General features: G+C 48.9%; 7 protein-coding genes across 7 annotated transcripts; 3 read left to right on the plus strand and 4 right to left on the minus strand.

The window, feature by feature from the left end:
- Window positions 1-11,431: 11,431 nt before the first annotated feature.
- Window positions 11,432-12,213, plus strand: FSUBG_273 (uncharacterized protein; the record flags this gene model as incomplete). Its single annotated transcript, XM_036680534.1, has 2 exons — window positions 11,432-11,555; window positions 11,600-12,213. The coding sequence occupies 2 exons, from the start codon at window positions 11,432-11,434 to the stop codon at window positions 12,211-12,213; spliced, it is 738 nt and encodes a 245-aa protein (XP_036544411.1).
- Window positions 12,214-13,083: 870 nt separating this feature from the next.
- Window positions 13,084-13,887, plus strand: FSUBG_274 (uncharacterized protein; the record flags this gene model as incomplete). The annotated part of the gene is made up of 1 exon (XM_036680545.1): window positions 13,084-13,887. One exon carries the CDS (start codon window positions 13,084-13,086, stop codon window positions 13,885-13,887), a length of 804 nt encoding a protein of 267 aa, XP_036544412.1.
- A 1,355-nt stretch (window positions 13,888-15,242) lies between these two features.
- On the plus strand, window positions 15,243-16,255 carry FSUBG_275 (thiamine biosynthetic enzyme; the record flags this gene model as incomplete). The annotated part of the gene is made up of 2 exons (XM_036680556.1): window positions 15,243-16,110; window positions 16,161-16,255. The coding sequence occupies 2 exons, from the start codon at window positions 15,243-15,245 to the stop codon at window positions 16,253-16,255; spliced, it is 963 nt and encodes a 320-aa protein (XP_036544413.1).
- Window positions 16,256-16,505: 250 nt separating this feature from the next.
- FSUBG_276 (uncharacterized protein) lies at window positions 16,506-16,898 on the minus strand (the record flags this gene model as incomplete). The annotated part of the gene is made up of 1 exon (XM_036680567.1): window positions 16,506-16,898. One exon carries the CDS (start codon window positions 16,896-16,898, stop codon window positions 16,506-16,508), a length of 393 nt encoding a protein of 130 aa, XP_036544414.1.
- A 707-nt stretch (window positions 16,899-17,605) lies between these two features.
- FSUBG_277 (isopenicillin N epimerase) lies at window positions 17,606-19,067 on the minus strand (the record flags this gene model as incomplete). The annotated part of the gene is made up of 3 exons (XM_036680578.1): window positions 17,606-18,779; window positions 18,830-18,890; window positions 18,941-19,067. The coding sequence occupies 3 exons, from the start codon at window positions 19,065-19,067 to the stop codon at window positions 17,606-17,608; spliced, it is 1,362 nt and encodes a 453-aa protein (XP_036544415.1).
- A 574-nt stretch (window positions 19,068-19,641) lies between these two features.
- FSUBG_278 (NAD-dependent histone deacetylase HST3) lies at window positions 19,642-22,593 on the minus strand (the record flags this gene model as incomplete). Its single annotated transcript, XM_036680589.1, has 2 exons — window positions 19,642-22,377; window positions 22,468-22,593. The coding sequence occupies 2 exons, from the start codon at window positions 22,591-22,593 to the stop codon at window positions 19,642-19,644; spliced, it is 2,862 nt and encodes a 953-aa protein (XP_036544416.1).
- A 790-nt stretch (window positions 22,594-23,383) lies between these two features.
- FSUBG_279 (tripeptidyl-peptidase sed2) lies at window positions 23,384-25,171 on the minus strand (the record flags this gene model as incomplete). Its single annotated transcript, XM_036680600.1, has 1 exon — window positions 23,384-25,171. One exon carries the CDS (start codon window positions 25,169-25,171, stop codon window positions 23,384-23,386), a length of 1,788 nt encoding a protein of 595 aa, XP_036544417.1.
- Between the last annotated feature and the right edge of the window lie 1,351 nt (window positions 25,172-26,522).

The raw sequence follows: 26,522 nt of genomic DNA on the forward strand, positions 1-26,522 counted from the left end.
GCAATCTACCACCTTGGCCGTTATGCCAGATCCTCAAGTGTCTCAAAGCCTCCTGCAAGGGTGACGGCAGCGTCAACAGGTGGGGGGGGGGAATGTATCATGGGTTCGGGAAATGGTGGAGAAGCTCGATCTGAGTTGCTTCTGTGTGCCAGTCCTCAGGAGGCATGACTTGAGATACTTGACTGGTGCTCACATATAATCCATCATGTGCTACCCCGAGAAGGCCTTTGCTGTTTTAACATCTACCCACAAGCATCCCGAGGTCTCCAGGATCCATGTTATCATGGTACGCCATGGCGGCAATAAGGGGACACCACAAACCCGTGGCAGCGTTGACGACGAACAACCTGGATACACCCCCTTTGATGAGACGTTGGGCCCCAAGAAAAATGTTTAGGAAGCAGCAGATGAACGCAAGGAGACGAGACACACTAGCTTCAACAAGGAATATGTGTTCTTGGTATTGTCTGAAGCGCCGAAAATAAGAAAAGGCAAGAATTTGAGAATCCAAATTAAATAAAGGAACGGTTTGTAACGTGCCTGATCGATGGAATGTGTGCGTAATGCGTGCGGTAGTCTATCGGGAAGCCTAGGGAGTGTCGTTAGCAAGGGTCACGATGATTGGTTACGCTTGGGCGAGCGAATCGATAGTGGTGTGCAAGGGTGTCGGTAGTGCATGGTGCACGGCGCAGGCGGCATCAGCTGGGTATCAAGGGCCAGCCAAGATCGTTAATAAGGGCTGATGAGCGCTGTCCAGTGATAGACGTGGAACCCATGGGTTTCAAGGGAGGAAAGACTCAAGGGAGAGAAAGAGGGTCCCATCCCAGAAAGGTGCGGTCCTAACCGTACTGGGTCCGCTCCCGTCTTCCCGTCTCCATTTGTTTTCTCATTTGTGAATTCCCAGTCACTCGTTGGGGGGGTCATATTGCTCAATATACATAGAGCAGACCCCCAAAGTTCTTACAGCATGCGAGAACAGGATGTTGCAGCCGGCAGATCAGGGTTGATACGGAAACAGGTCAGAGCCAAACACAACTCACCTTAGAAAGCAAGCTTGAAAGAGAGATCTTCGGAAGCGGACCGCTGAAATTTCAATCTTTAAGATCACCCCGGAGCGAAATTGCGATGGAGCTCGCTGTTCAGCTTAGCCTCCCACAATTCTGTCCCAATAATCAGTCGCCAAAAGTGCAAAAACTTTTGAATCAACAGACCACCATACATCAATTGGCCGTGTTCGCGCCAACGATCAACTGTATCGACCACCACTTCAGTCGATACCCTGAGGTGAGGATGCGCCAGGCAGATTAGGCGTGCAATCGTCAGCGAAGCTGGGACGGGCTTAATTCTTTGCTCGCCGGGGGTGCTGGGAGTCCGTGTCGCTGAACAAGGATTAAACTTGATCAAAATATGACCCTGGTCCGCTGGCGCAGGATGATCAGTGATCGCCTTGTCGGCACTCTTCTGAGTCAAATCTGTCAACCCATTCCAATTAGTCTCGTTTGTACTTTTTGTGCGTGTGAGCATTCTGTTAAAGCCCCTGGTTGCAATGGAGGTCTTTCATTTCTTCATAGATTGGTACCCTCATGAAATGACGCCAAATGGTCAGCAATCACTGGGCAATTCTATCACCCGGGTGGAGTAAAAGCGTGGGGCAAGGGATAAAAGGATGGGAAAGCCAAAGGGATACATGGGTCGAGGTGATCATTGAAGTTTCCCACGCAGGCGTCGCGGTCTCTTACAGTCCAAAGACTTTGGAGGCACACAAACGCCACTGGAGTCGACTCTTGGACGAAGCCGAGGAGCCGCATGGGCCGTTGATACGAGTTACAAAGCGGGGAAGAACAATGAGAAAATAATAAAGAAGGATGGCGATACTTGGGGCAGTGAAATCAGAAGCCCAGAAAGATCGTATTGAATCATACCTCTTGAGTATAGGTGGAGGTTCCAGATAAAGGTGATAGCTCTTGTTCTTCAACAGATACAATGGCTGACTCGGTCTTGTTTGGGAGAAATGTCAATAACTGTAGCCAAGCAGTATGCCATCGGTGGCCATACCCATTCCAAGTTAACTTCCTTATTTCGGTATCCCCTGGCAAACGTAATGGGATCCTTGCCCGGCTGAATTCGATGCGGAGACTAGAGCCGGAAATATGACCTGGTGATTGAATGAACTCGTAGGATAATACGGATGGGTTCCCGCCTGTCGACCTATTTGTTTATTTGGACAAGGCAAGTATGCACATAAAGTCTCAAAGGGGAGTGCCTTATCTTATACAACCTCGTCACTTGCCATGACAAGAGCCACTGGTTTTGTGTCCCCATCATGGCAATTTACACACATATGCAAGTAATTGCCTGATACCCGCAGTCAGAAGCGCGCAACGCTACAGGCAGGGGTGTCCTGTGCGAGCCATACTCGATCAACAGCCTGAATATCTGAAGGGAAACAGGCGAGCCATGCAAACCAAACCCCGAAGATGCAATATGAAAGAACTGAGCGGCTCGAATTGTAATTGCCAGTCTCGCGATAGAGCAGGCATCTAGTGGGTGTATTGTTTCTGCTCCAGTTGCCAGTGCCGGGGCTACTGATGTAGCATGACATTACCAGGGCTAGGTTGAACAAAAGCCTTTGAACGAACGCCACCTCGGCTCTTGAAAGGCTCTCAGACATTCAACGGAAAAGCCAAGGGAATATCGCACTGGTTCTTCTGCTTGACGTTTTCCACAACTCACAGCATCAAGGTTCAGAGCTCGAGACGCTTGACACGGTCTTGTGAAAAGGTGTGGGTGTGGGATCTGCACAGGGAACCGGGGTTATCACTTCAGGGGTGCAACAGTAGCTGTAGGGATCGTCCTTGCTTGTAGCGACTAGCTTTACTCAGACCTGCTGATTGAACAAGCGAGCAAGCAAGACTGGCCTGACTGAGTTGTGAGATCCTGCAGCATGTGCTATTGGGATGCTAGTGATAGACATGGCGCGCGGGCCGCTCGCAAGTGAACCGCCTTACAGCAGTCATAAAGTTCTTGGTGGACGACGCGAACCAATTCAAATATTGGTTCAGGGAGACCAATCATGCCTCTTCACTGTAACGACAGCCCTCTTCAGGTAACGAAGTTGGGACTTGATTAGCGTCAAATCCTCGCACCCGCTCCCCACCCCACCTTTGGGGCCCAAGAACCCGAATCTCATCGGCCAGTACCTGAGAACATGCCTTGGAATTTCATCGTTAAGCTATAATGTTGACTTTCAAAACATCATCTTAGATGCTATCGTCTGTGACTATGCTTTCCAGAACCATATTCGGACAGCACTTCCAGGCGCAAGGCCAATCTCTTAGCAGCTAGGTTGACAACCCTGTAGCTTATATTTTGACGACATGAGGCGGTTATTCGAAGCAAAACTGGAGGGAATCGTTCAACCCGACACTCGTGGAGGCGAAACATATCTCGTTCTCTACCCCGCCTTGTTCCTCCGGATTCCACTCCGTCACAGTGCTTGAGTGCCTTCCATGTACCAAGTCGACTCGGACGGGCGAGCTTATAGGGCAAAGTGAGTTCTGGCTCATGACTTCGCTTCACAGCTGTTGCACGGGGGTCTGTAAGACATCTTCAGCGACGTTTCACAGATTTGCTTGTCCCAACCCGCGCTCTGAGTCACACATCCTTTAACTCCAGCATGCAAGATGAGGCTTCCCGGTCCAGTTGTTCATCATCTCTGTCTGATATGAGACAACATATTGGTGGGATCAGCTCCATGTGTTGAGATTTTGCCATGGTGCTCAGTCGAAACCATCCCGATGACCAGGATTGGGCAGCTACAGCACAGGCTGTTCCAGGTCCGGGACATGTCTCAGTGAGCTCGATGTGAATGGGGCATTCGGGCCACGTGATAAGATTGTCAAGTCTGAAGAACAATGAGTGAGTAAGTTTTATTGCCCGGATGCTTCTTTGCTTCGCCAATGGTCTAAGGTTCGTTCTTGGACATTGGTGCAAGGTCCTGGTACACCATGACAATCCAGAGTTGAAAAAGCAACAACCGAAGCTCGTGGAATTCGAAACAGCCAAGCGATACATGGCTTGTGTGGCTATGCTTCGAGCTCGTCCAAGGCGTTTGGAGAAATAGCAAAGGTCTCGTGTTGTACGCTTGATCAGGGGCATTTGAATTCGTCCTGTCTGCGGGAAGTCAGAGTGGTGACAGGGCCATGCGGGCGGTATTGCACAATGGATTTGTTGCAACTGGTCGGCTCAAGCCGAGGGTATCCTCAGCCACGCCAAAGCTCGAGTAGTAAATGCTGAGACAGGTATATAGGGGAACAAAAAGTGTACCGTCATTCCTCCAGAAACTCTATGCCTTGCCATGATACTCCTTGCTTGTAGGAAAAGGCAAATGCTCGTATCTCTGCACTGTAAGCTCAATGTCGTACCGCCAAGTTCTTCGGAAGGAGGGCAGAAAAAAATCGGTTGGCCCGCTGATGCAAAACTGGATCAACGAATCGAGCATGATGTGTGCATTGCAGGCGGAAAACAAGCGAGCGAGGGCTGGTGCCGATGAGGTTGGTGGTTCTCTGAGATCATGCAGGTCATGTTGCACACGCATCGCACATCGTACATTAGAGATCTGGCACTTTCCCTAACGTCGTCTCTTCCCCTCTTCCTGACCTATCGCGCGGCCTCCCTCATTCTGGACAGCGTGGTGTGGTTGTACATGACTGCGCCTCTGGAGAGGTGCGTGCTTGTGTGTCGATAAAGCTACCAATGGGACGGCACTGTTCGCGTTGTACAACCTTGCAGGCCGATGTTGGTTCGGAAGCCCATAGAGCTTTAACTTTTAATTGAGGGAGGCATGAAGTGAAGCTCGGCGTTTGCTGATAAGCACAGTAAAATACCTGGTGATGAAGAACCTCCACTCAGGATCGAACGTCGCAAATCAGGTCCATTTGCGGACGCGTTTGCGACTGCACATCAATTGGAGGCCTTAATTAGGTGTATTGACAAAAGTTTTCGTGGTATTGAGGACGTTTGTGAAGTTAAAGGAGGACGTTTACTTCAACGTTTGAAGTCAAGAGAAGGGAGGAGTTCGCCCTTAGGAACCAGCGTTGTGATGTCTGAAGGAGTCAGGTATTGCCGGGAGAGGAAGGTCTTGCTCCACTTTCTCCCGTTTGCATCCAAATTTCCATCTCGCCTTCTCAATTCCGGATATCAACAGAGACTGCTGCCTCATCTAGTAAACCTTGGAAGGTGGATCAGACTGCCTTGAGATAGGTAGTAGGTAATTTTATCGAGGTAGGTATCTACTTACTTAGGTAGGGAAATAGGTAGGATTGATCTCGAGACTGCTGCCATTCATAGGTATCCTTGCAACGTCATGTTTAAGGTTATGATTGCGGCCTTCACTCAATCAATTCCGTTGTCCCAATGTGGTATTCCATCACGAAGGACTCGACCTGCTGAGGTACCTAGCACAGATGCGACAGAAGACGTTGTAGAGAGTAGGGGAGCCCGTGCACTATACTTGCACTACATTTCTGTTCTTGCCCTGATGTTGGGTTTGTTTGACTTATCATTGTGTCTCAGATGCTGGTATTTTTGGCCATTGCGTCTATCAATCTATCGTAGCTCACTGATGGCCCATGAGCGAATGCTAGAGGCGTTCTGGCCTTTGATCCGCTCATGCTCAAATCTCTCACCTAAAGGCATATCGATACAATTGGTTCTCACTGCTTGAACCCTAACCAAAGTTGTACAACCTCTTGCAGCTCCTTCTAAATACAAAACTACCCTGGACTGATTCATGGAAGCCAACCCCAACACCGAGCTCGTTATTTACGCGTGCGTGAGAGACAATACTGTCAAAGTATTGGTTTCGCACTGCGGTCAATGGTAAATAGAAACACTTGACCGCTGGTGAAACCAGGGGTTCGATGTGATGGTACAACAGCCAAAAGCAATAACCTTGCCCGCAATTTTCGGTGACGGTCCAACACGCAACAGAGTTGGCGAAAGAGAAAGAAAAAAAAAAAAGGAAAAGCAGTAAACTAAGCTACTAGACTTCCGCACCGAGAAGCGATTGGATAACCCATCTTGATCCCTTCAAAGGCCGGCCATGCCCGACAGCTCTATTGGTGGTACATTGGATGTACATGTAGCCTCCCGTGGAGGGGCGATGCTGTTCAAGATCCAGATCCTAGCTCTATCCAGAGCCCACATTGGAGCAAAGTCTCGCTACTACAACGTCTATCACACGCCCCCCTCCTTTGGCCAGTCACTCAGCAGTCTCCCATGTCGTACTGTACGACATGTGAAGCCTCCCGTGAAACGATGAGATTGAGGTTTACAGCATGCATCCGAGGGGAGTGTTTCCAGTTCGGCGTTGGTGATTCAAGCTTGTTTTTAGTCATCGAGCTCTAATCGTTAGTTAACAGACTTGACTCCAATCATCCCCCTTGCCGAAAAGACGCAACCAGAATAAAGGGATACTTGTACCGAATTTCTTTATCAGGAGATTGAGCGAGAACGAACTCAATAGCTCAGCGATACAATGCCTCCTTGCAGCAGCTAAGTAGGGATGAACTTACGCGACCTGCGACCACAGCCTCGGGAAAGCTGTTCAGGTAGCCAGGCCCTCAGCTCCTTGCTGTCGGGTATGCAGCCGTCCGTCGCAATGAAATGATACCTGATGTGATTTGAAGGATCTGTAGGCAACAATGATCTGACCAAGTTCCTCAGCTGGCTTGAACGCGCCAGGTTACGAACTGTGTGGTTGAGCCAACCCCTGTTGAGCTAATGGGGACCCGGCTCTTAAGCCACTGTGAACCGCGTCCATCACCCAATGGACCACGGGCAGATGAACTGTAAACCGTCTAACGTCGCATGGCTATCGATCGCCGGCCCTATCACCCTAGTTCATCTAGCAGTCATTCTGATATATCGGATATTACATATCTACAGTGCACACCTATAACTTCTCACAATTAAGGATTCACGAAGTCAGCTTCGGATTTGCCTGTGGCAAGCATGTATCCTTCCTCATAAGAACAACAAAAGCAGACAATTGCTTTCCCGGGGCGTTGCGAATTGCTTCTGTAGTTTCCAAACAGGAGATTCTCCGAAATGACGTATCTTAATTACTATCTTTGGGGCGAGGTACGATCTTGAGTTGCATCCCAACTTCAGATGAGACAAGCACATGAGATTGTGTAGGATTGTCAACTCTTGTTTCTCGGTAATCTCGAACTGTTTCGCTGTAGCGGACACTGTAGCAGTCGGGTGATCTATCTCCATTCATCCTTTTCCATGTGGTGTATCAAGATGAATATGTCAAATTTTGAGAAGTGATACTTGGACATGAACGGCCTGAAGGCAATATCTAACGTCTTGGACGGCTAGGAAAACCTCGGCATAATAAAATCCAAACGTTGAATGAAACCACTGTGTTCTAACAGGGCTCGTTGACACTGTTTCTGTATGCATGTATGCGCGCTTATATCCATATCACTATATCTCAAACCAGGCCTGGTGATCTGGCTATCAAATTTTAATGTTCCCAGGTTCTCAAGACCACCCTGGTTCATCTGAAATCGAGTTGCCGTGAATTTCGCAATCGATATCATGATGTTTTCAAAACACTTTGTGGGTGTAGACTTGGCCTTTGGACAACTCGCTGCAGGTACAAAGCGGCAAGACGAATACGATATTCCTGGACGGCCAGGACCAATTACAAAGTATTTACTGCAAGGGGCTTCCTTGCACTGGAGTTGTCAACTGCTGACAAGGAGACTCCCAGTCAATGATTGGGCAGCAACAAGAAGATAGTCCAAGGTAGATGTCCATGGCTGATCCGTTATCTTTCGCCCTGGCTAGTTTGAGCAACATCACTGTATCTACTGCCTGACAGGCCGATTAACGAAATGCTGAGGCTCTACAAGGGCAAGGATGTCATCCTTCTGGACGAACTCAATCGTGCTTTGACAGCGCATCCTTCAGACCGACATTCAACGCGAGTCAAACGTAAATGGAACACAGACTCTTCATCCAGGATGATCGCAAAGTCAACCGCATTGAAGCGGGCGGCCTGAGCGCGCCCAGTAAGAAAACAAAAAGCGATCATGAGCCTTTAGCTCTCGAAAAAGCAAAGCCGCAGCAAAAGAACCATGTTCATCTACGTATGGTCTGCATATTACAACGCAAGTCTATCATAGGCTTACATCCGTGTGGAGATCCCAGTAATTTCGCATGGCGTGCCGATCTCTCGCAGTTAGTCTAAGCCCGTTGTTGTCTCTTTTGTTTTAAGGCCATCACGTCGCTTACAGTATTAAAAAAAAAAAACCTATTCCACATCGGACTGTGGAGAAGAGAGAACTCCCACCGCACGCTACTGCTCCGATGGACAAGGCTGGGCTCAGGTGAGGCTTCTGAATGGGGACGGCCATGTGGTCTAGCGGAGAGATTGGATGCCGCTACGCGCGCTACGCGGGACTAAGCTCCGTGGTCCGGGGCGGGAAGAGTGCATTGACGGTATTTCTCTTTTGAGGCTGCTGCATATTGTACCCTACCGTACTGTACTGTGCTGTACGGCGACGGACACCGCTGGTTACGGATATAGGGGATGCGGACGGGGACGAGGAAGGGAGGCCGACAGGACCGTCAATCTTGCTTGGCATCATCTATCCGTGACCCGTGCTCCCCCTCCCGGTCCTGCTTTGCTCTTGTCTTGCCTTGTCTTGTCTTGCCTTGCCTTGTGGGCGGCATCTGGTGAGACACGGGAGTGTCAACCGGGGTATCCGCTGAGATCGGGTCTGTTATTTCGCTTCTCTAGTCTCCAGGTCATTACGATGAGTTAATCATCGTATGCCTGTCTGCGTACTAGACAAACTAATTTTGAACAGAGTTTAGTACTGTGATGGACTCCAAACAGTCTCGATCTAAGGTACGAGGCCGAAGTCGTCAGATCACTGGATGGATGTGTTGCTACCCTAAGTTACTGCACGAATGGGGCGGATGCAATGCTCGATCTGCCCTGATCTACAGAATGAGGCTGCATGGTCAGACTTGCATTCCTTTGCCTGCCGAGTCTCCCAATCAGTCTACACTTCTCAATGGGGTTACTCCAAGTCTCTCAGATCAACCCCTCGTCGAATCTTCAAACCCGGTTCCTTTGGATGCATCATGTGCATCACTCGCCATATGCAAATGAGAAGAGGATGCTCCAAGATCAAACTACGCAAATCTAACCTCATTGTGAGACATTGCGTGTTATCGTCTGTGATTGGATTGTTCATGACGCAGCGATTTCGCTCACCGCCATCTCAACATCAGAAAGGAGGGCATCCTGTTCGTTCTATAGCCTCACACATGGAACGAAGGCAAATGCGCAATCACCAAAGGGGCAGTTTCTTACTCTTGTTGAGGACTCTGCTTGATACGCACATGACTATTCCCCTCTCTTGAGAGCGATGCTACTGCGTCTGCAGTCAACTTCCCAAACCAGAGATACTTGCATCTGCGCTGCGGAAGACGTGGTGGATGTTGTTTTGCGAACTTCTGCTCATGAGGCTCTTTGGCGGTGTGGCTGTTTTTGTCGACGAGCATATGCTCAGGAATGTGTTTCTCAATAGTCTGACTTAGGCCTAACCTTAAGCTTGAATACGAGAGCGACAGTGTGAAGCTGGTGAGATTGAGAACAGTAAGAGACTGCGACTGTGGACCCGGTGCATCACCACACTGGCTGTTATCGAAATTGTCTACATAACACAAGAATACAGTAGGGCAGTTCCAATCTAATTGGCTGGTGTGTATGTCTTCTGGTTGGAGTGGAAAGGAGGCCGTGAAGTTGTGGTGTTTGGCCATAGCACGACGAAGCTGTTGAGAAGAGGCTGTTGAAGCCGCCTAAGATGCCAAATAAGGGAGCCTGCAGTCGCATTAAATGAATACATAAAATCATATGTAAGAATCCAGCGTTATGAAAAGAACAACATGTAGCTATTATGGAGTCTCAATGCTATTCAATGTGTCTTCTCCTAAGGTATCCTCACGAATGCCAGCTGTTGGATACACAACCCCCAGGGTTGTGTAGACTTACAAACCATATATTTGATCAACCTGAGTTGGTGTGTTTAGTTGTTCGGGAATGTCCTATGTTGAGGTGAATTGGCCATTACTGCGCGTCTTTGACGAAGGCGTCACACAACAGCTGCAGAGCCAGGCAGATACCAGGCGACAGCTCCATCAAAACATCAACGAAAAGGATATAGACCTTCATATATATATTAGTATTTTATGAGACTGAATTGTATACGAATGTGAGTATAAATGAGTATATCGAGCTACAGTTGTCTGACTTCCACTTGCAATAGGGTAGGTAGGTGTTGAAGAAGGACATCGTAGATGTGAGATTTCTACTGCGTAGCTAATACTCTTGACAGACAAATAGAGAAAGAGCTAACTCGAGAAGATGACTCAAAGACACCGCCTGGGTGTCTGGATGTTAATTTTTGTGTGTTTTCACTTAACCTATGTTGCAACCCTTGCATCTATGAACCCATGAGCTAGAGCTCGGATCAACAAGCAACGACAGAGGTATGACACGAAGCAAAAAGAGACGAGAGAGTTATAACCAAAGCAAGAGGTGGTCTTAGGCCGTCCGTAAGTAGCTATAACATGACTCAGTAGCGCAACCTTCCAGGTGCTGCTTCGCAGGGTAGAAGTTGCTGGAGCCAAGACAATTCACTTTGCTATTCTTAAACTAGGCGATACAGATGGTATCAACAAATGACTAGGTAGCATTGCCTAGAGTTAGTCATAAGGACTGTTGCTCATGAGAGGTAGAGCTTGGTCATGTAATGTAGCTATGAGTGAATGTCTGGTCCCCTCTTGGAACTCACCTCCACCTGACCCCTGACCGGGACATTACACGAGAACCAAGGCTAAGTGGTAACTTGTCCCGCACATAAATCTTGGGGGTAGATACTCAAGGCCTCTGGATGAATCTGTAAGTCGTTATCTGATTGCTTGATGGGCTGGAGCTCAAGATCAGAACCTATTGCTTGCCTACTCACGACCTGCAGCCTTTGTCAAGCAAGACTACCTATTCACGCACATTCCTCTTTTCCACACTCAGCTCTTATAAGAGAGGCCGCGCCTACTGCTGTTTCCTTTGCTAATATGTACTTGCGGCGACTTAAGTGTGCATCACTTCAAGCTGTGAGTAGATGACCTACAAAGGCTAGGTAAATCATACCCGCGCCTTGTACAGATTTATATGCATCAGTCACTTTCAGGGTAAAGTTTGGCCTTTAGCAGGTTCACACTTCTTGGTACCTGTTTTGTATTAAGTAAATGCTTTTGAGTTGCCATATAAAAACTTCGGGTTTCCTCAGAAAGCCTGAGAAGAAATATAAGACAACATACAGAAGGAAGCCCTCAAACTTTAACGATGACACATCCCCTTGATCATATAGAGCCCATTAGTGTGCGAATCGGCTTTCGTGTGGAATGCCACGACTTCATGCGTAAACATGTTAGCAAACAGCAGATCCAGCTGGGAATGAACGGCCGCAGTAGCTTGACCACTGAATGCAACATAGTACCTGACAACAAACAGGGGTTTATCGAAGCCGCCGCAAATCATCTGTCCCAGAAACAAGTCCCGAGCCCCTTCACCTGGAGAGTGCCGTCCGACGACGAGACCATTTGAGCAGATGGGGAGCCTCGAACGTCCTGATTATCGCCATCTGGTTAGAAGATCGAGAAGTTTACGATGCGGAAGAGATTGCAAAGTCCCTGGGCTATGTCGATTGCCCAACCACACCCGATGAGGAAACAAGAAAGCTGCATCTCCATACTGACGAGATCTTTATTACGGGTGGTATCCTAGCATCCGAAAATAGGATACTTGCAGCTTTTGGAGAAAAGAATGAAAAAGAGAATGACAAGGTCGAGCTGGTACTGATATCGAAACTTACCAATGAAAAGAGAGATGTCTTGTCTGTGATGATGGCTGAAGAAGTTGAACGGGAAAACGTTATCGGAAAAGGGGAGATTACAAAAGGGTTGGCGTCCGAGCTATTTCGCCGCACTGGAGCTGTGGCTTACGAGAAGTATTACGTTCTTGTTCTGTCGATTTGTGGACGTAACCTCATCTTAGAGCCAGGAGAAAAGAAGATGGTCTTTCTTAATCGCAAACAAGAGTGCCATTTCGAACTAGAGGATGATTGATGCAACGTCATCCGACACAGCCGGCGAACACCGAGATAAGATGGAACAACAAAGAACATATCGGGTAGTGATGGCTGGCTGTATTGATGGGAGAAGAATTGTGCTACATGTAAACACGAGATGAATTGTAGCTAGTGTAATTGATATCGAGTCAGTACAACTCATGGATCGCTGAGTGGCACCGTGATATTTCATCGAGCCTTATGTTGTGATAAATCAAGACCATTACATTAATCATAGACCACTGCATGAATTCTAACATCTCATAAGTCATTGAGGTCCTGGCCGTTTTGAGGAGGCAGCTCTGCTGGGATCGAAGTCCGGAATCATGCCAAACATGGAGGAAACGAAGATGCCACCAGCTTCAGAAACATAAGAACGTCTAGCTACGGCTATAAATTAGTCTCGACACTGTTAAATACCCTTCAGTGTGCAAGGATGTCGATGTAGTTTCTTGGAACTCCATCGTATCTGGTATGGAATTGTCAAATAAGATGAACACTTGGATACTAAATTGTCCTTATATTAAAGCTTCTGATGCGCTTTGCAAACCTGGCGTCAAGATCCATGAGTTTCTACCTTGCCGCTGAAATTCACTAGACGCTTGTGAAGTCACTTATCCAACTCCTTCAGTTATATATATTAACACCGGAAGCCTCGTTTGTCTGTATAAATCTGTCTTCATTGACCTGTTGTTTGTAGCGAAAACCACGTGATTGCGTCATCACGTCTTGAAGAGTCACTTGCACTGAGTGAATCCTCCTAATTTAACATATAAAATCCTCTATTCTCCCCCGTAAACGAGAACTTGGAAAAGATTAGCACCCGCAGCCGAAGCCAAAGCCAAAGCAATAGCCTCATTTCTTCAACATGAACTATCCACGCGACCCACCAGAGGCCGTAGATGCAGTGATAGGATTTCGCGTGGAATGCCACGACAAAAACTGTGGCTTTGTTGTTAGCCAACACTCACTCAACTTGAGCAGCATTCGACCTCGTTGTTACATATCTGACGACGACTTCTGGCAGGCTGCCGAGTGCCATCTACTCTGGAAGCGTATTAGAACGCCATTCGTCTCATTCTTCAGATCATGGGAGAGGGCTCTGAATTGGAGGAAACACCTTATCGAGAAAGGGGGCAGGGGCATCATGATTGTTGCGGTTTGGTTGAAAGACTTGTCTGGAGTCTATGATGCATACAATATCGCACAACGTCTTCTAGCCTGTCAAGGCCCGATGTCAAGCAATGGCCTGCGACGGAACCTCGATAAATTTCGTGGAGAACTGCTCGTTCAAGGTGGCATCGACTACATGGGATACAGAATCATGGCCTGCTTCCAGGGCGACAACCCCGAGATCGAAAGACAATCGATATCACCACTACTCGGATTTCCTGAGCACAAACTTACTGTAGATATTCCCAGAGGAACTCTGCCGGTATACGGCAATTCTAAGCTGAGCATCGCCCAGAAATTGGAGTACGAAATGTTGAGCCTCACGGGGGTTCGAAACGATGCCAAGCTGTGCGTATTGATACTCGCAATGTGCGACTGCGAAATGGAAATGGAGGCGGAAAACAAAAAGATGACGATAAAGGCTACAGAGTACTACGGAAACTACTTATCGAAACTTGTATCTCGCAGTTGTAACTACTATTTCGACGTTTATTATTAGCTATGTCGAGACCCTCTTATCTGGACACAATGCGGTATGATGTCTTGAATGCTGTCAGATAGTCAAGCTGGGAGGCTAGAGTAGCTATGAATACAGCCGGCTCGCTTGGAGAAAGATCATGCCACCTGTTGCGAGGAAAAAGAATGCGGCCGATATCCTCCTTGTGCATGGTGATATACATATCGCTCGTGAATGTAGCGATGGAACCCAAGAGACTGCTCGTGAACGTTTAAGACATACCGTGATATATTTCTCCTTGTTTAATGTGCATATTCGCATATATTTCAACTCATACAGCCGACCCCAACTTCATATCATGAACTCTGCCATCCAGGTCTTGTCAGGTTGCTGGGCGATACAACTCAGTGCCGTGTCAGCACTGGAACCCTGAACCTCGCTAATGAGCTAGATAATTACACACTTGATGATTGGCTGATCAAAGAACTCGTTCGACTCGGCATTACACCTCCGATGCAGCAATTAAGTTCAAGAGTGGGTTGTTGACATGTTCATTCTGTCATGTCATGGCCGGTTAAAAGCCGCATTCAGTGGAACTGAGGATCCCCCGCCTTGAAGGACATTCACATGCTCAACAGCGAGACTTGTCTCTGCATTTTACTCAATATCTGTATTGTATGAGGTACTTTATTAGCCACTAGGTACGAGATGGGAGATTGGGGATGAAATGAAGGCCAATCGAAGTGACTGAGTTGACATCATGATACATGATATGATGGAGGGGATATTGCTCATGATGTGCAACCCCGGCAGTCATCTTTGACTTAACAAGAGACCCCCACACACTCACCTATCAAAAACACGCGTCTACAGTAGGTAATACTCGGCATTGCATTCTGTTGGCCAGCATCGGCCGCTTTGCTCCGTCATGATATCAACGGGCTACTTTTACCCCTCACCTGCGGGCATAAAAAGGTCAAGGTCGTTCCATTCCCAACCCTTCTTCTTTTCCTCTTGCTCAATTCATCGACTCGACATTAATCACTTGAAGAATATCCAAGGTTTGTATCTGAATCGTATGAAAGGGCTGCTCTGACACATATGATATGCTAGATATCATAACCTGTACGGCTCTCCTAAGCTACCTTAGCAGCCATGGAGCCTTTCAGCGGTAGTCTTGTCCAGACCTGATTGGGACCTCTCAGGTAAAGTATCATGCATGAGCCGGTGCCCATTCTTCTCTCATCAGCATGATCAGTTCAAACTGGTCGTATTGATGATAGGGGGATGTGGCTGAGATTATACGGCAAAACTTGATCTGGATAATACCAGCGAAAGGATCATGTCATCTCCCCTATTGACCACCAGGCTCTAACGACAACAGGCCCAAGATCAAAATGGCCCCTCCCGCTGCGGTCTCCCCCCCCTCTCGCTCTGCAGAGCTTGCCACATCTACCAAGCTTCCAGTCATGAGCAAGAACATCAACACCAAGACCGTTGAGGAAATGCTCGGTCAGTGGGATGACTTCAAGTTTGCCCCCATCCGTGAGAGCCAGGTCTCCCGTGCCATGACCCGTCGCTACTTCCAGGATCTTGATAACTATGCCGAGTCTGACATTGTTATCATTGGTGCTGGTTCCTGCGGTCTGAGTGCTGCCTACATCCTTGGCAAGAAGCGTCCCGACCTCAAGATCGCCATTATCGAGGCTTCTGTGTCTCCTGGTGGTGGTGCTTGGCTCGGTGGACAGCTGTTCTCCGCCATGATCATGCGCAAGCCTGCTGATGCCTTCCTTCGCGAGGTCGGTGTTCCTTATGAAGATGAGGGTAACTACGTTGTTGTCAAGCACGCCGCCCTCTTCACCTCGACCATCATGTCCAAGGTTCTTCAGATGCCCAACATCAAGCTCTTCAATGCCACTTGTGTTGAGGATCTCATCACCCGACCTTCCGAGGAGGGAGTCCGCATTGCAGGTGTTGTCACCAACTGGACTCTTGTTTCCATGCACCACGATGACCAGTCTTGCATGGACCCCAACACTATTAACGCTCCTTTGATCATCTCCACCACTGGCCACGATGGCCCGATGGGAGCTTTCTGTGTCAAGCGCCTCGTCAGCATGCAGCGCATTGAGAAGCTTGGTGGTATGCGTGGTCTTGACATGAACCTCGCCGAGGATGCCATCGTCAAGGGAACCCGCGAGATTGTTCCTGGTCTTATTGTCGGTGGAATGGAACTTTCCGAGGTTGACGGTGCCAACCGCATGGGTGAGTTTTATATGTCAATCCTGGCATGTACTTCATCTAACATCTATTAGGTCCTACCTTCGGTGCCATGGCTCTCAGTGGTTTGAAGGCTGCCGAGGAAGCTCTCAAGATCTTCGACACTCGCAAGAAGCAGAACGATCTGTAAGCGAGACTATCGAAGAAGGTCCTTGCTGTGAAACGAAACTTGTGAATTCGGGATCCTGGACCTCGTCTCTCGTTCGAGGTATGGAACCTTGTCATTCATTTAGTCTGACTTAAGTTTGGAAAACATGAAACCTAAAGTTGGATGTCACTCGAAAGAGAAGCCAAGTAAAGCAATACTAAATTGAACAATTGTCTGCTATGTCATCGATCGCGCTGTCGTGATATCATCTTTTCGCCCACTTGCAATACCGTCACTTCTTATCCTCTACCACCTCTGTCACCTCGGTAGTGTCCTCGGTAGTGTCCTCGGCTTCATTCTCCCTCGTAGGAGGGAACTTCATTCCTCTGTTCTTATCATTCGGATGTGCACTCGGTCCCCAGCCCCCAAGGCCGTCGGCCATGGCAACTCCTCCAAGTCCAGAAATCGGTCCAGCTGTTACGCTACCCGCAAGTTGATTCTTTCCGATGCCGGGTTGAGTATCAGCCCATGTGCTCAGCTCATCGCGAGTCTTGCCCGTGTACTTTTGTATATCTTCATCGCTGAGCGGTACACTCTTTTTACCGGCTTGGAAGCGCTCATATAGCGTCTTCTTGTCCTTGGCTTCTTCAGAGGGATTTGATGAGGAAGACGAAGAGTTGCCCATGTTGGTATTGTTGATAAAGGGGCTTCTGATTTTGTTCGAGATTGTGTTCTTTGCAGTGAAGATGACTTGCTGTGGAGTAGTAAAGACGATTACTTCTTGGCAGGCGAGCTTCTAGAACATCCATCCATATTTATAGAATTGCTGGGGCGATTGGCCGTCAGAAGCTGAATGCCTAGCGTCACGAGGCGCACAGCGTATTCATACAAACAGGGCGATTGATTGACACCCTCAGCCCCCACAGATCCCTGCTTGTCAGTTCGTATTCCCGATCTGGTCCGCGAATATCAAGATCAAGGCAGAGTATTGCCATCAAGTTATCCTATCCTGATTCAGCAAAGGTTCGCCTCGATCCTTCATCCTTCATCGTATCTAGCCACAGGACAGGTGCTAACGAACACCAACACACTCTAGCCGAGCTGATAGGACTAAGGCTCGTACTGAGTGATAAAAGTGTTAGGTAAAGAATCCTAAGCTTAGGGGCTCTTTAATGAGTTTCTTCCCGCATCTCTTTGCAAAGTCTGAAGTTTTGCTCTCTGGGAACCCTTCAACATTGCAACGCTTACAGGAGCAACTGTTTCACGAGGAAGATTCTTGTCGTTCGCAATTTTGGTGCTGAATACACCTTGATTATGCCTGTAATGCCTCATGATATCAATTCCTGCCGAATTGGTCTCATCTGCCAGTAACATTTCCCCAAATACTGGATTCTACTTGAGGTACTCCTTCTTACCAATCCTCTCACAAACCTCCTTCAAGACACCGCCCAACCACTCATAATCCCCAATCTCCAAGTAAACCTGTGCACTCGTCCTGATCCAAAACCTGCCCCCATGTAAAAACAGCGCCACAAACGTCTTGTAATCGTCAATAAGCGTATTCAAAATCCACTGGAACGCCGTCTGTGTCTCCTCTGCTGAGACGACAACATCACCCTCTTTACCCTCCACAGTCCACACGGGCAACGCAATGTTAGCCATACCGCAATTTCGCAGCGTGCCAGTGCTGTTCTCCATATATGTCGTGCCTAGCTTCTCAGCTACCAGTTCGCTGCCTTTCTTGTTCAGGTCCCAGATATACTCTAAGATGGCATCCTCTCCGCCGAGAATTTCCTCTCGCCATTTGATAGCGTCTTTTACGCAAAGATAGGGCGAGTTATCAAGCGTGCCGACAAACTCGAAATTGAGGACGAATGGAGATTTGGAGCTGGGAGGGAGCGGTGTGATGCGTTTCACCAGCTTCGGCACGTACCCGTGGCTGGTAGCCAGTGTCGTTTGGATAAGTGCCTGGTTGCGCTGAGGCACGTAGAAGACGGCGCATCCACGTGGTACGTGAAGCCACTTGTGACAGTTTGAGACGAAGAAGTCTGGATCAGCAGCAGAGATGTCCAACTTCACCATCCCAATGCCCTGAGCGCCATCAACCATGCTCAGCACGTTGAGACGACGACAAGCCTTGACCATTTCTTCCCAAGGGAAGACGACACCTGGTCGAGAGGAGACAACATCAAACGTACAGATACGAGCCCGCTTGCCCTCAGACTCGATCTTCTTCACAGTAGCTTCGAACTTCTTGATGATCTCGTCGTCGTCGAGGGGATATGTGAGCTCGATTTCACGATGAGTCACTTTTTCGTTATAGTAGTCAACATAATAATCCGCGACTTTGCCGCAAGCTTCGTAGATGGTCGAGAAGCTGATAATGACGTCCTTTCCGTCTTCATTCCACTGCATGTTGCGATAGACTGTGTTAACACCGGTAGTGGCGTTTGAGACAAATACAACACTGTCCACTGGAGCATTGAGAAGCTTTGCGACCGCAGCGCGGTTCTCATCGAGAATTTTTGGATATTCATAGCGAATGAATGGATCAGGGCGAGCTTCACTAACAATTGTTAGACCAAAGATCACAACCGGAGGATCGATTGTATTTACCTCGCATCCTGATACTCGCGGAATTTTGTTCGGACAGCCTGAGGATATGTACCGAAGGAGCCTATAACTCCTGTGAGTTGACGTTCTACTCCTACTTCGACTCTTTCATACCATGGTTAAGATTTCTCCATTCTGGATCAAACATAAACTCCTTCTTGATAGCGCTTCCAAAGACTGAGGTGTTAGTCTTGCCCCGCACAGGAAGCTGCTGCGAAGATCCTTGACCGATAGAACCCATGATGATGTGTGTCTTGTAGTGGTTAGAAGCTAGACAATGGTTGAATGTTCATCCCATTGAACGTTGGCTATGATGGGTTTGACACGACAACTTATACATTCTCAGCTCATGCTATCATGAGTCAAATGATACTGTCTAGTACGAGCTGAATACCCCACATCTTCAACGTCAACGACGCCCTTAGTCGCCAGTTCCGGGACTGACCCCGTGGGTACCCGCATCAGGGCGTGGTAAGGCGCTCTTCGGCGAGCAACAGGAGTCATCGACAATGCTCAACGCCAGTAAAACGAGATACCCAGAGCTGGAGGAGGGTCTCCAGTTCTTCAAGAGTCACCTTGGCACGCGCCGATCGCGGCGAATAATTAATCAGCATGTGAGTAGTGAAGTGAATCTTGGAAAAAAGAAAGTCAACTTTCATTCAATCAATTGTAGTGTAGTGCTACTTGGCTTATCCGCCATCCCCAACGCCTTGTCATAAATGCTCTAAGGGATCTGGGCCCTAATGTTCTCGCTAATCTGCGACTCTTTGTATGTGAACTTTGCAATCGGCCGTTATAAGACAACAACCTCTGCCCTAGGTGCTCGTAGGCGTGCCAGACCTGTGAATCAGCCTTGCCGACTTGCGTATCCCGACGCCCGTACACGGCGGTATGGTGAACTCTTTGGTGATGACTGGGCGTGCATCGCCCTGGCTCAGCGCAGATAGCGCCAAAGCTGCATCCGCCTCCCTCTGTGAGCGAACATGCTTCATGACGAGGTTGCACCGCTCGTGCGATGACACCAACAGTCCGTGCGACATCTCTGGTGGCAGCATAGGCGCCGGACTTGCAGCAAGATCTTGGCCGCGCATGAAAGATGCCTGGCTACGTCGGATATGTGTCTGCTTTCGCGTGTTATGCGAAACAGGCATTAATGGTTCGGTATGATGCATCACCGGTGAGATGGATTGCAATTGCCCAGTTTCTGTGAATGGTTCCGGGGTATTTGGAGGGAGTTCCATTGTTGGCAGTCGGTCGAAAGGTATGATATCGCGGGGATCTGATGGCTGAGGCCTCAATGGTGCCAGTCGGAGTGAACCCAGTGTTCGCTTGGAGGGAAGAGACACTTCCTCGCCATCAATCTTCTTGCGCTTGCGCTCTCGTGCTCTCGACTTGACTAGACTGGCTATCGAGCTTCCATGGAGAAGCACCCTTTCATGTGTAATGATTTCATTCGTAGACGCCAACTCATCGCCCAAGAGGTGCACTCTTGTCTCGGCACTTCGCAGAGTTCGTCCATGATTGGGGTTGAGTGTCGAGGGAGGCATGCTGGATCGCTCTAGAACACCCGGTGCAGATTTGCGCGACCGTTGGGCTCTAGTTCTGACCCGATCAGGTTTGCCTTGGGGCGTCGTCAGAGGCATGTCGGCAGGCGGGAGCGTCTCTGTTGTTGTGACAATGGCTGGTGGTGTAAAGACCGGTGATTCTAGGGGGTCGTGACCAGTTATTCTGTGCAGTTCTTTTATTATTCTCGGGCTCCAATATGCCCCCGTAGCCTTTGTATCACGGAGGGCAACTGGGTAAGCTGCAACAGGGCGTTTTGTCTCGGTCTTCTCGCCATCTTCAGCAACACCACTAGACTCCCGCTTCTTCTTAAGTTTGGGAGGCTCGGGTGTTTGCCATAACTTGGGGATTCTGCCTTGTAAATCAGATACCCAGGCGTCGCAGTCCCACTCGACCCAATAGTCAATAACATCACCCCATGAACTCTCTGGGGGCTTGGTGTAGTTAACGAAGACAACTTTACCACCTTTTGCGTGGACTGCCTTGGCGAATTCCCTGACCATAACCTTCAGCCCATGGACTCGCAAACTAGTACCAAGGATTAATAGGAGATCGGGGCATAGAGCCAAGTCGTGTGTAACAATGGGGCTGATCAGATGCGCGTTGGGATGCTCTTCGCCGTAGAGCACAATGTCGGGCCTTAATTTTCCGACACCTAATGCTCGTTTGCCGCGTTCTTCTCTAGCGACTGTAGCGCCTACACAGTGAGGGCATTCAGGCTGCTGGCCTGACATTGTCTCTAGCTGGCGTTCGTCATCATCCCACGAACACACTCGACCACACAAGAAACATCGCAGAAGTTCCAGTGATCCGTGGAGGAAAACACATTCCACGCCCGACTTTGGAAGGTCGCGACGCAGATTTCTTACTGCTGTCAGGGCTTCATCTGTCGTACATTGGTCGGACTCTGTTTGAGAAGCAGGCACCGTGCTTTCAAATTTCGGCTGACTGCATTGAGACTGCTGGCTAGCTTCATTATCTGACGACTGCTGTGACTTGTCTGAAGAATTTGTGTCCGTCATGGCATTCACCTCATCAACCATCCTGTTGAGCTGGTTTATGTTGGCTGTCGACTTTCTTGAAAAGCGCCCACGGCTTCCAGGGCCATCGTGGAGGCATGTCGATAGTCCAACCTTCTCTTCGATCTGATCAATATTTTGAGTGTAGCAGCGCACGAGCTTGCCACGGTCTCTCAAATGGCTGATGAAACGATGTGAACTTGTAGGTTCTACATCCCTAACCTTCTGGCGTAGCGTGGTCGCGAATGTGTAGAAAACAGATGTTCGGAGAGGATCTGACCATATTGACGCGTCGAACATATCCTTTCCTTTCATATTAGGCAAAGTATTCTTGCCAGAGCCAAAACTTGCTTGCGATAAGTTGATTGGATTCGAGGGCGGGGTATCGTCGACTTCTGATGGCGATGTGCTGCTGCGCCGACTTGGGGCGTCTTCTGAGGATGTGCCGGAAGAGAATGGGTCGAACAATACGGGCGGAGGTGATGATAGAGGTGAAGAGCTTGGTGGAATTGTAGAATCGGCCAGGTGACTGCGTCGTGTCCTCCGAAAGACTGACGGTGGTGGAATATTTAGACCCTCGGGAGGGGGCGAAGACAGAGGAGAACTCGGAGGTTGGGCCACAGCTATTGTCGAACGGGTCGTCCTGGGATTGACCACGGGCATCCCATCTGAGCGGACCTGCTGTTCCTCATCGTCTGGGTGGCCTTCGACCTGAATTGTGTCTGCGATCTTTTCGTGTTCCGGTTCGGGATCTTCCAGTTGAACTTCTATTTCTTCCTTCATAACTACCGGACCCTCCTCAAGCTTGGCAGACACATCGTGAACTATTCTTCTCCTCTTGGCTGGCCGGCGAATGTCCAAGTCGATGGATTTATCATCGCTCGAGCCTTCGTTCAGACGCGCTTGTTGCGCTGCCGTGTCGAATTGAGCGCTGATTAGGGAGTAGAGACCGTTTTCAGAACGAAAGTCCTAGTCCGATTAGCTATTACCGATAATTGAGTGTACCAAGAGGTCGCTCCAAAGCGCATCTGGCAAGCTGGGGTATCTGATGGAGCTCACAGGAATGCCCGAATTTGTACTGATCCCAGCACCGGTTACTACGATGACCTTGCGGGCTTTTAGTAGACCATTGGCGATGTCTTGTAGGTCGTCCTGGGAGTCTCTGGAGACGTGTATAGTCGGCATTGTGGGCAATGTGAACAGAGAAAGTCGGCCGCGTCGCGATACAATTGCAGGCGGGTCTAAGCCGCGATCGCGTGAAGCCGACGAGATTCACAGGGTGAAGCTTATAGCAGAGAAGTTCGAGAGAAACTTGTCGTCATTATGGTACGGGTACGGTTGTTTCGTCGGGAACGTGAGTGTCTGTGAGGTTTGTGGTGTGAGGTTCAAGTTCACCTAGTAAGGTTGTGGCGGCCAAGTGACTTGGAGTTAAAGAGGCCAAGAACTGGGGTCGCGACCGGGAGGAGACCGCGCCGAAGTCGAGTGATCGTCAATGGCCGGTATAAGCAATGATAACAACAAGATTACTGCGACCTAACTTGAACCTGAACTGTGCCTTTTCGTGCTGCTTATTCAACCCGAAAATGTAATAATAGAGAAATAACATCCAGAAAATTGTCAGAACGCGAGCCCAGGACTTTGTGACCAAGTCCCTGTTAATTGTGACGCGCTCTTCCAGAAGGCTGGGCTGAGACCTACTATCGATGGGTCTTTAGTTTAAGGGCCCGGGCTAGGGAACTGCTGACGGTAGACGCCCGCGGGAATGCCGCTAGACCGCTGAACTGCCCATCACACGGCAGTGGTTCCACTGACCCAAATATTGGATGGTTGACTTGATTGACATTGAGCCTCTCAAAACACGCGACAATATCAATCAAAGCACCCGGTGCAAGCACCCGACTTTTACCTAAACTGAACTATTAATTTTATTGATAAATACACTATTTAGAATCGAAAACGGACGATTGATCTCCCTTTAGATATCGACCAATACGTCAAATAGCTTCTGGAAGTCAGATGGAACCCCCAGGCCGGTGATCGCATCCCATCCCTTTGCTGCCGGCCAGCCTCCTGGGCTGCCACCCTTACTGAAATCGCATGATCGGCTCTCTCCTTTGGTAACATCCTGAAGAGCTGCTTGCACTTCCTCCGAATATAGGACCTCATTAAGCCAGCCCAACACTTCTTTGCCCTTTCGGACACGTGCGTCGTTGACGAGCGCAAGCATAGCTGCGACGACAGGCGCACTTGCGCTGGTGCCTCTAAGACCAACTGCCTGTCCTTTCACACGAGTGATGAAACTGGTGGCCGAAATCGAAATATCAGGTACTCCTCGGTTGCTGGCATTATAATGGCCGTCGAGATGGCCATCAATGGCCTTAAGATAGCTCTTGATGGAGGACTCCTGCCACTTCTCACGAGGGAAGTATTGAGAGAAACCACCTCCACTGAATTCGGCACCTTCAAACGGTTCTACCCCAGAAGTGACGCCGCCAACGCTTGTGACCCATGGACAAGTTGCGGGGAATACAGACATGGTAACGTCCTTGTCGCTACCGTCATTGGTTCGACAGGTTGAGTTGCTTGCTCCCTTTGCACCTCCATCACCAGAACCTGCCACGATGGTTGTACCACGTGCTGTTAGAAGACCGAACAATGAGCAAACACGCTCGGCGTACTTGCGGGGAACTGAGACTTCGTTATCGCCATAAGAAATGGAGAGGACATGAGGGATCTCGTCATCGGAGAGGTCAAGAAGGTAATCGAGGAATTCGAGATAGGGTTCATTGTCGTTGTACTCCTCGGGCAGTTCTTCACCATCGTCGTCCAAGGTAGGCCCACGACCATCGGCAAGATAGTAAGTGATGTTGGTCGGATACCCGAGAGCCATGCCGTATTGAACATCAAGAGCCGCCTCGTTTCCTGAATCGAAAAGTTCTTGCGAGTTGTTAGCACCGTTGATCAACTGGACCGAGAAGTTGTAACGGGCTTCGTAAAGAGGCTTTGCATAGATTCGGAGAAAGTCGTTGCTGTCTTCGTAGTTGGCATTCTCCTCCAGAAAACCAGCAATACCGAAGCGAATTTGGGAGCTACCATTATAAGCAGGGTAGCTGATGTTGTATTGCTCACGGAGACAGTCGGGGGTAACAGCCCGACTGCAAGGAGTGGCACGCTTCTCGAGCTGTATGGTTTCAAGCATGCTTGGTGTCAGAGCTGGATCGGGAGTGGTGAGTTCCTTTTTGGGTCGCATGAAGTTGGCAATCGGGTGAATGAAGTTGACGGCATCGGCAACAGACTCAGGTACCGAGTATCGTTTTGTCCGAAGAACAGGCGTTTGGTCCTCAAACTTGTAAAAGCCAATCTTGGCATCGAGGAGATCTTCAGCAGCTTTGACAGTTGTCTTGACATGAATCCAATCCTTGTCCGGGGTTGCCTTTGCTGCGACTCCTTTACTCTTCAGCCATCCCAGTACCTGGCCGACATCTTTTTGATCCGGATCTCGGAGGGCGAGTGCCTCTTTTTGAGTGAGGTGGTTCTGTGTGTATTTCCCATATGTAGAATCCCGTCTTCGTAGGCTCGTCTTCAGGTTGTCGATATCGGGCTGTCGCAAAGCGATAGAGAGCCGGAACGTATGGCTAGGATCGACAGCCTGGTCGATCTTTTCCCATCCGACTGGAAGGACAGAGGTGTCTTCGACTTTGACAAATTTGGCTGTACTGAAACCAGCCAGGGCCAAGGCTGTAAAGAATATCATAGGAACCATGGTCCTGCTTAACACAACCAGTGTGTGAGAAAAGTATTAAAGCAAGAACTAAATCTTGTAATGTTTTGAAAAAGTTGATCAGAAGATTACCGTTTAGGTGCAAAGACGGGAGGTGCCGTCTGTCGAATGAAGTGATTGATGTCCCTTCTTCCAAGTTCTCAGTAACAGCTGTATGCGAGAACCCTTCCTTCCGATCGACGAAACAAACACAACATGATCTGTGAAACGACGCGGCATTGTCTATAATATGTATGTTACGAACAACTCCACTGCCTTAGGGGGATCGCTGCAATGCCGTCATATTAACGGGGTCCAACAACTAAAAATGGCGGATCTGAAACTTCATTTCATCACATTAAAGCGGGTTTATAATGAAGGGAGGCGTTTTCTCGTGTTGCTTGCACATCACAATATGGAGCTTTGAACTCCAAACAAGGCAATTAGATCGCATATTGAGAATTTGAAAGCAGAAAATTTGCTAAGCGAAGGAAAGAGAGTTTGTAGCTGAGTCGTGTAGGCAACTTGTTTGTCCAGTTATAGCTTCATTTTAGAGGTTGTTGGGTTAATAGTCTGGAGTATGATGCCATGAAATGGGTCTTTACAACAGACAGAGTTGATGCTAACGGCTTCCGGTATCGGCTCCACCACGCTTGTTTTGACTCCACTCCTGGTAGTGGATTGCACGTGTCTGATCACCTGACGATAGTCGCTGGTGTTTTTAGGCGTGGTGGCACCTCGCCAGCGGGGAGTACCATCGAGCCTCAAAAAATCCAGATGGACCGATGAACTCCCCGCTACACAACGTCACGCTCTGCTTGTTAACTATGATGTCTTATTATCCACAGAAGCCGAGGAGGTTGTGCAGAAACTCGCATATGCATTTTTATTTACAACTCAATGTTCCATAAAATACCTCATGACCTCGGGCTTAATAGTTTTGCAAACTCCGAAGTCTCCCAGTCTTGATCGACCATGATGAATAGAGACTACTGCACCTGTAGGGGCCGGCTCAACTATCCGCTTTGACCTCAGCCCAGAGACTTCAACTGTCCTGACAGGTCGAGGAGGGCCAAGACTCAGAACGCTCAATCAACTCCGCCTTGTTCGCCCCCATCCGCCGCTAGCTTCGAGTGATGATGCTCAAGACGCTGTGATTTGTTCTCTTGCTGTCAAAGGGTGCAATTCATCGTTCCCGAGTCACCTCAGACCCATTTGTGCGCAGTCAAGTCCACCAACCAATATCCACCATGTTGCAGGATTCTTTGGCCTTTCAAGCTCCACAGCCGATGGTCCGAAGAAAGTGACGACGACCCGAAGACGCTAGTGATTCTCATCGAGACTTCTCTCACTG

The sequence above is a fragment of the Fusarium subglutinans genome, assembly GCF_013396075.1.
Source record: "Fusarium subglutinans strain NRRL 66333 chromosome Unknown NRRL66333_c0000001, whole genome shotgun sequence".
Classification (NCBI taxonomy): domain Eukaryota; kingdom Fungi; phylum Ascomycota; class Sordariomycetes; order Hypocreales; family Nectriaceae; genus Fusarium; species Fusarium subglutinans.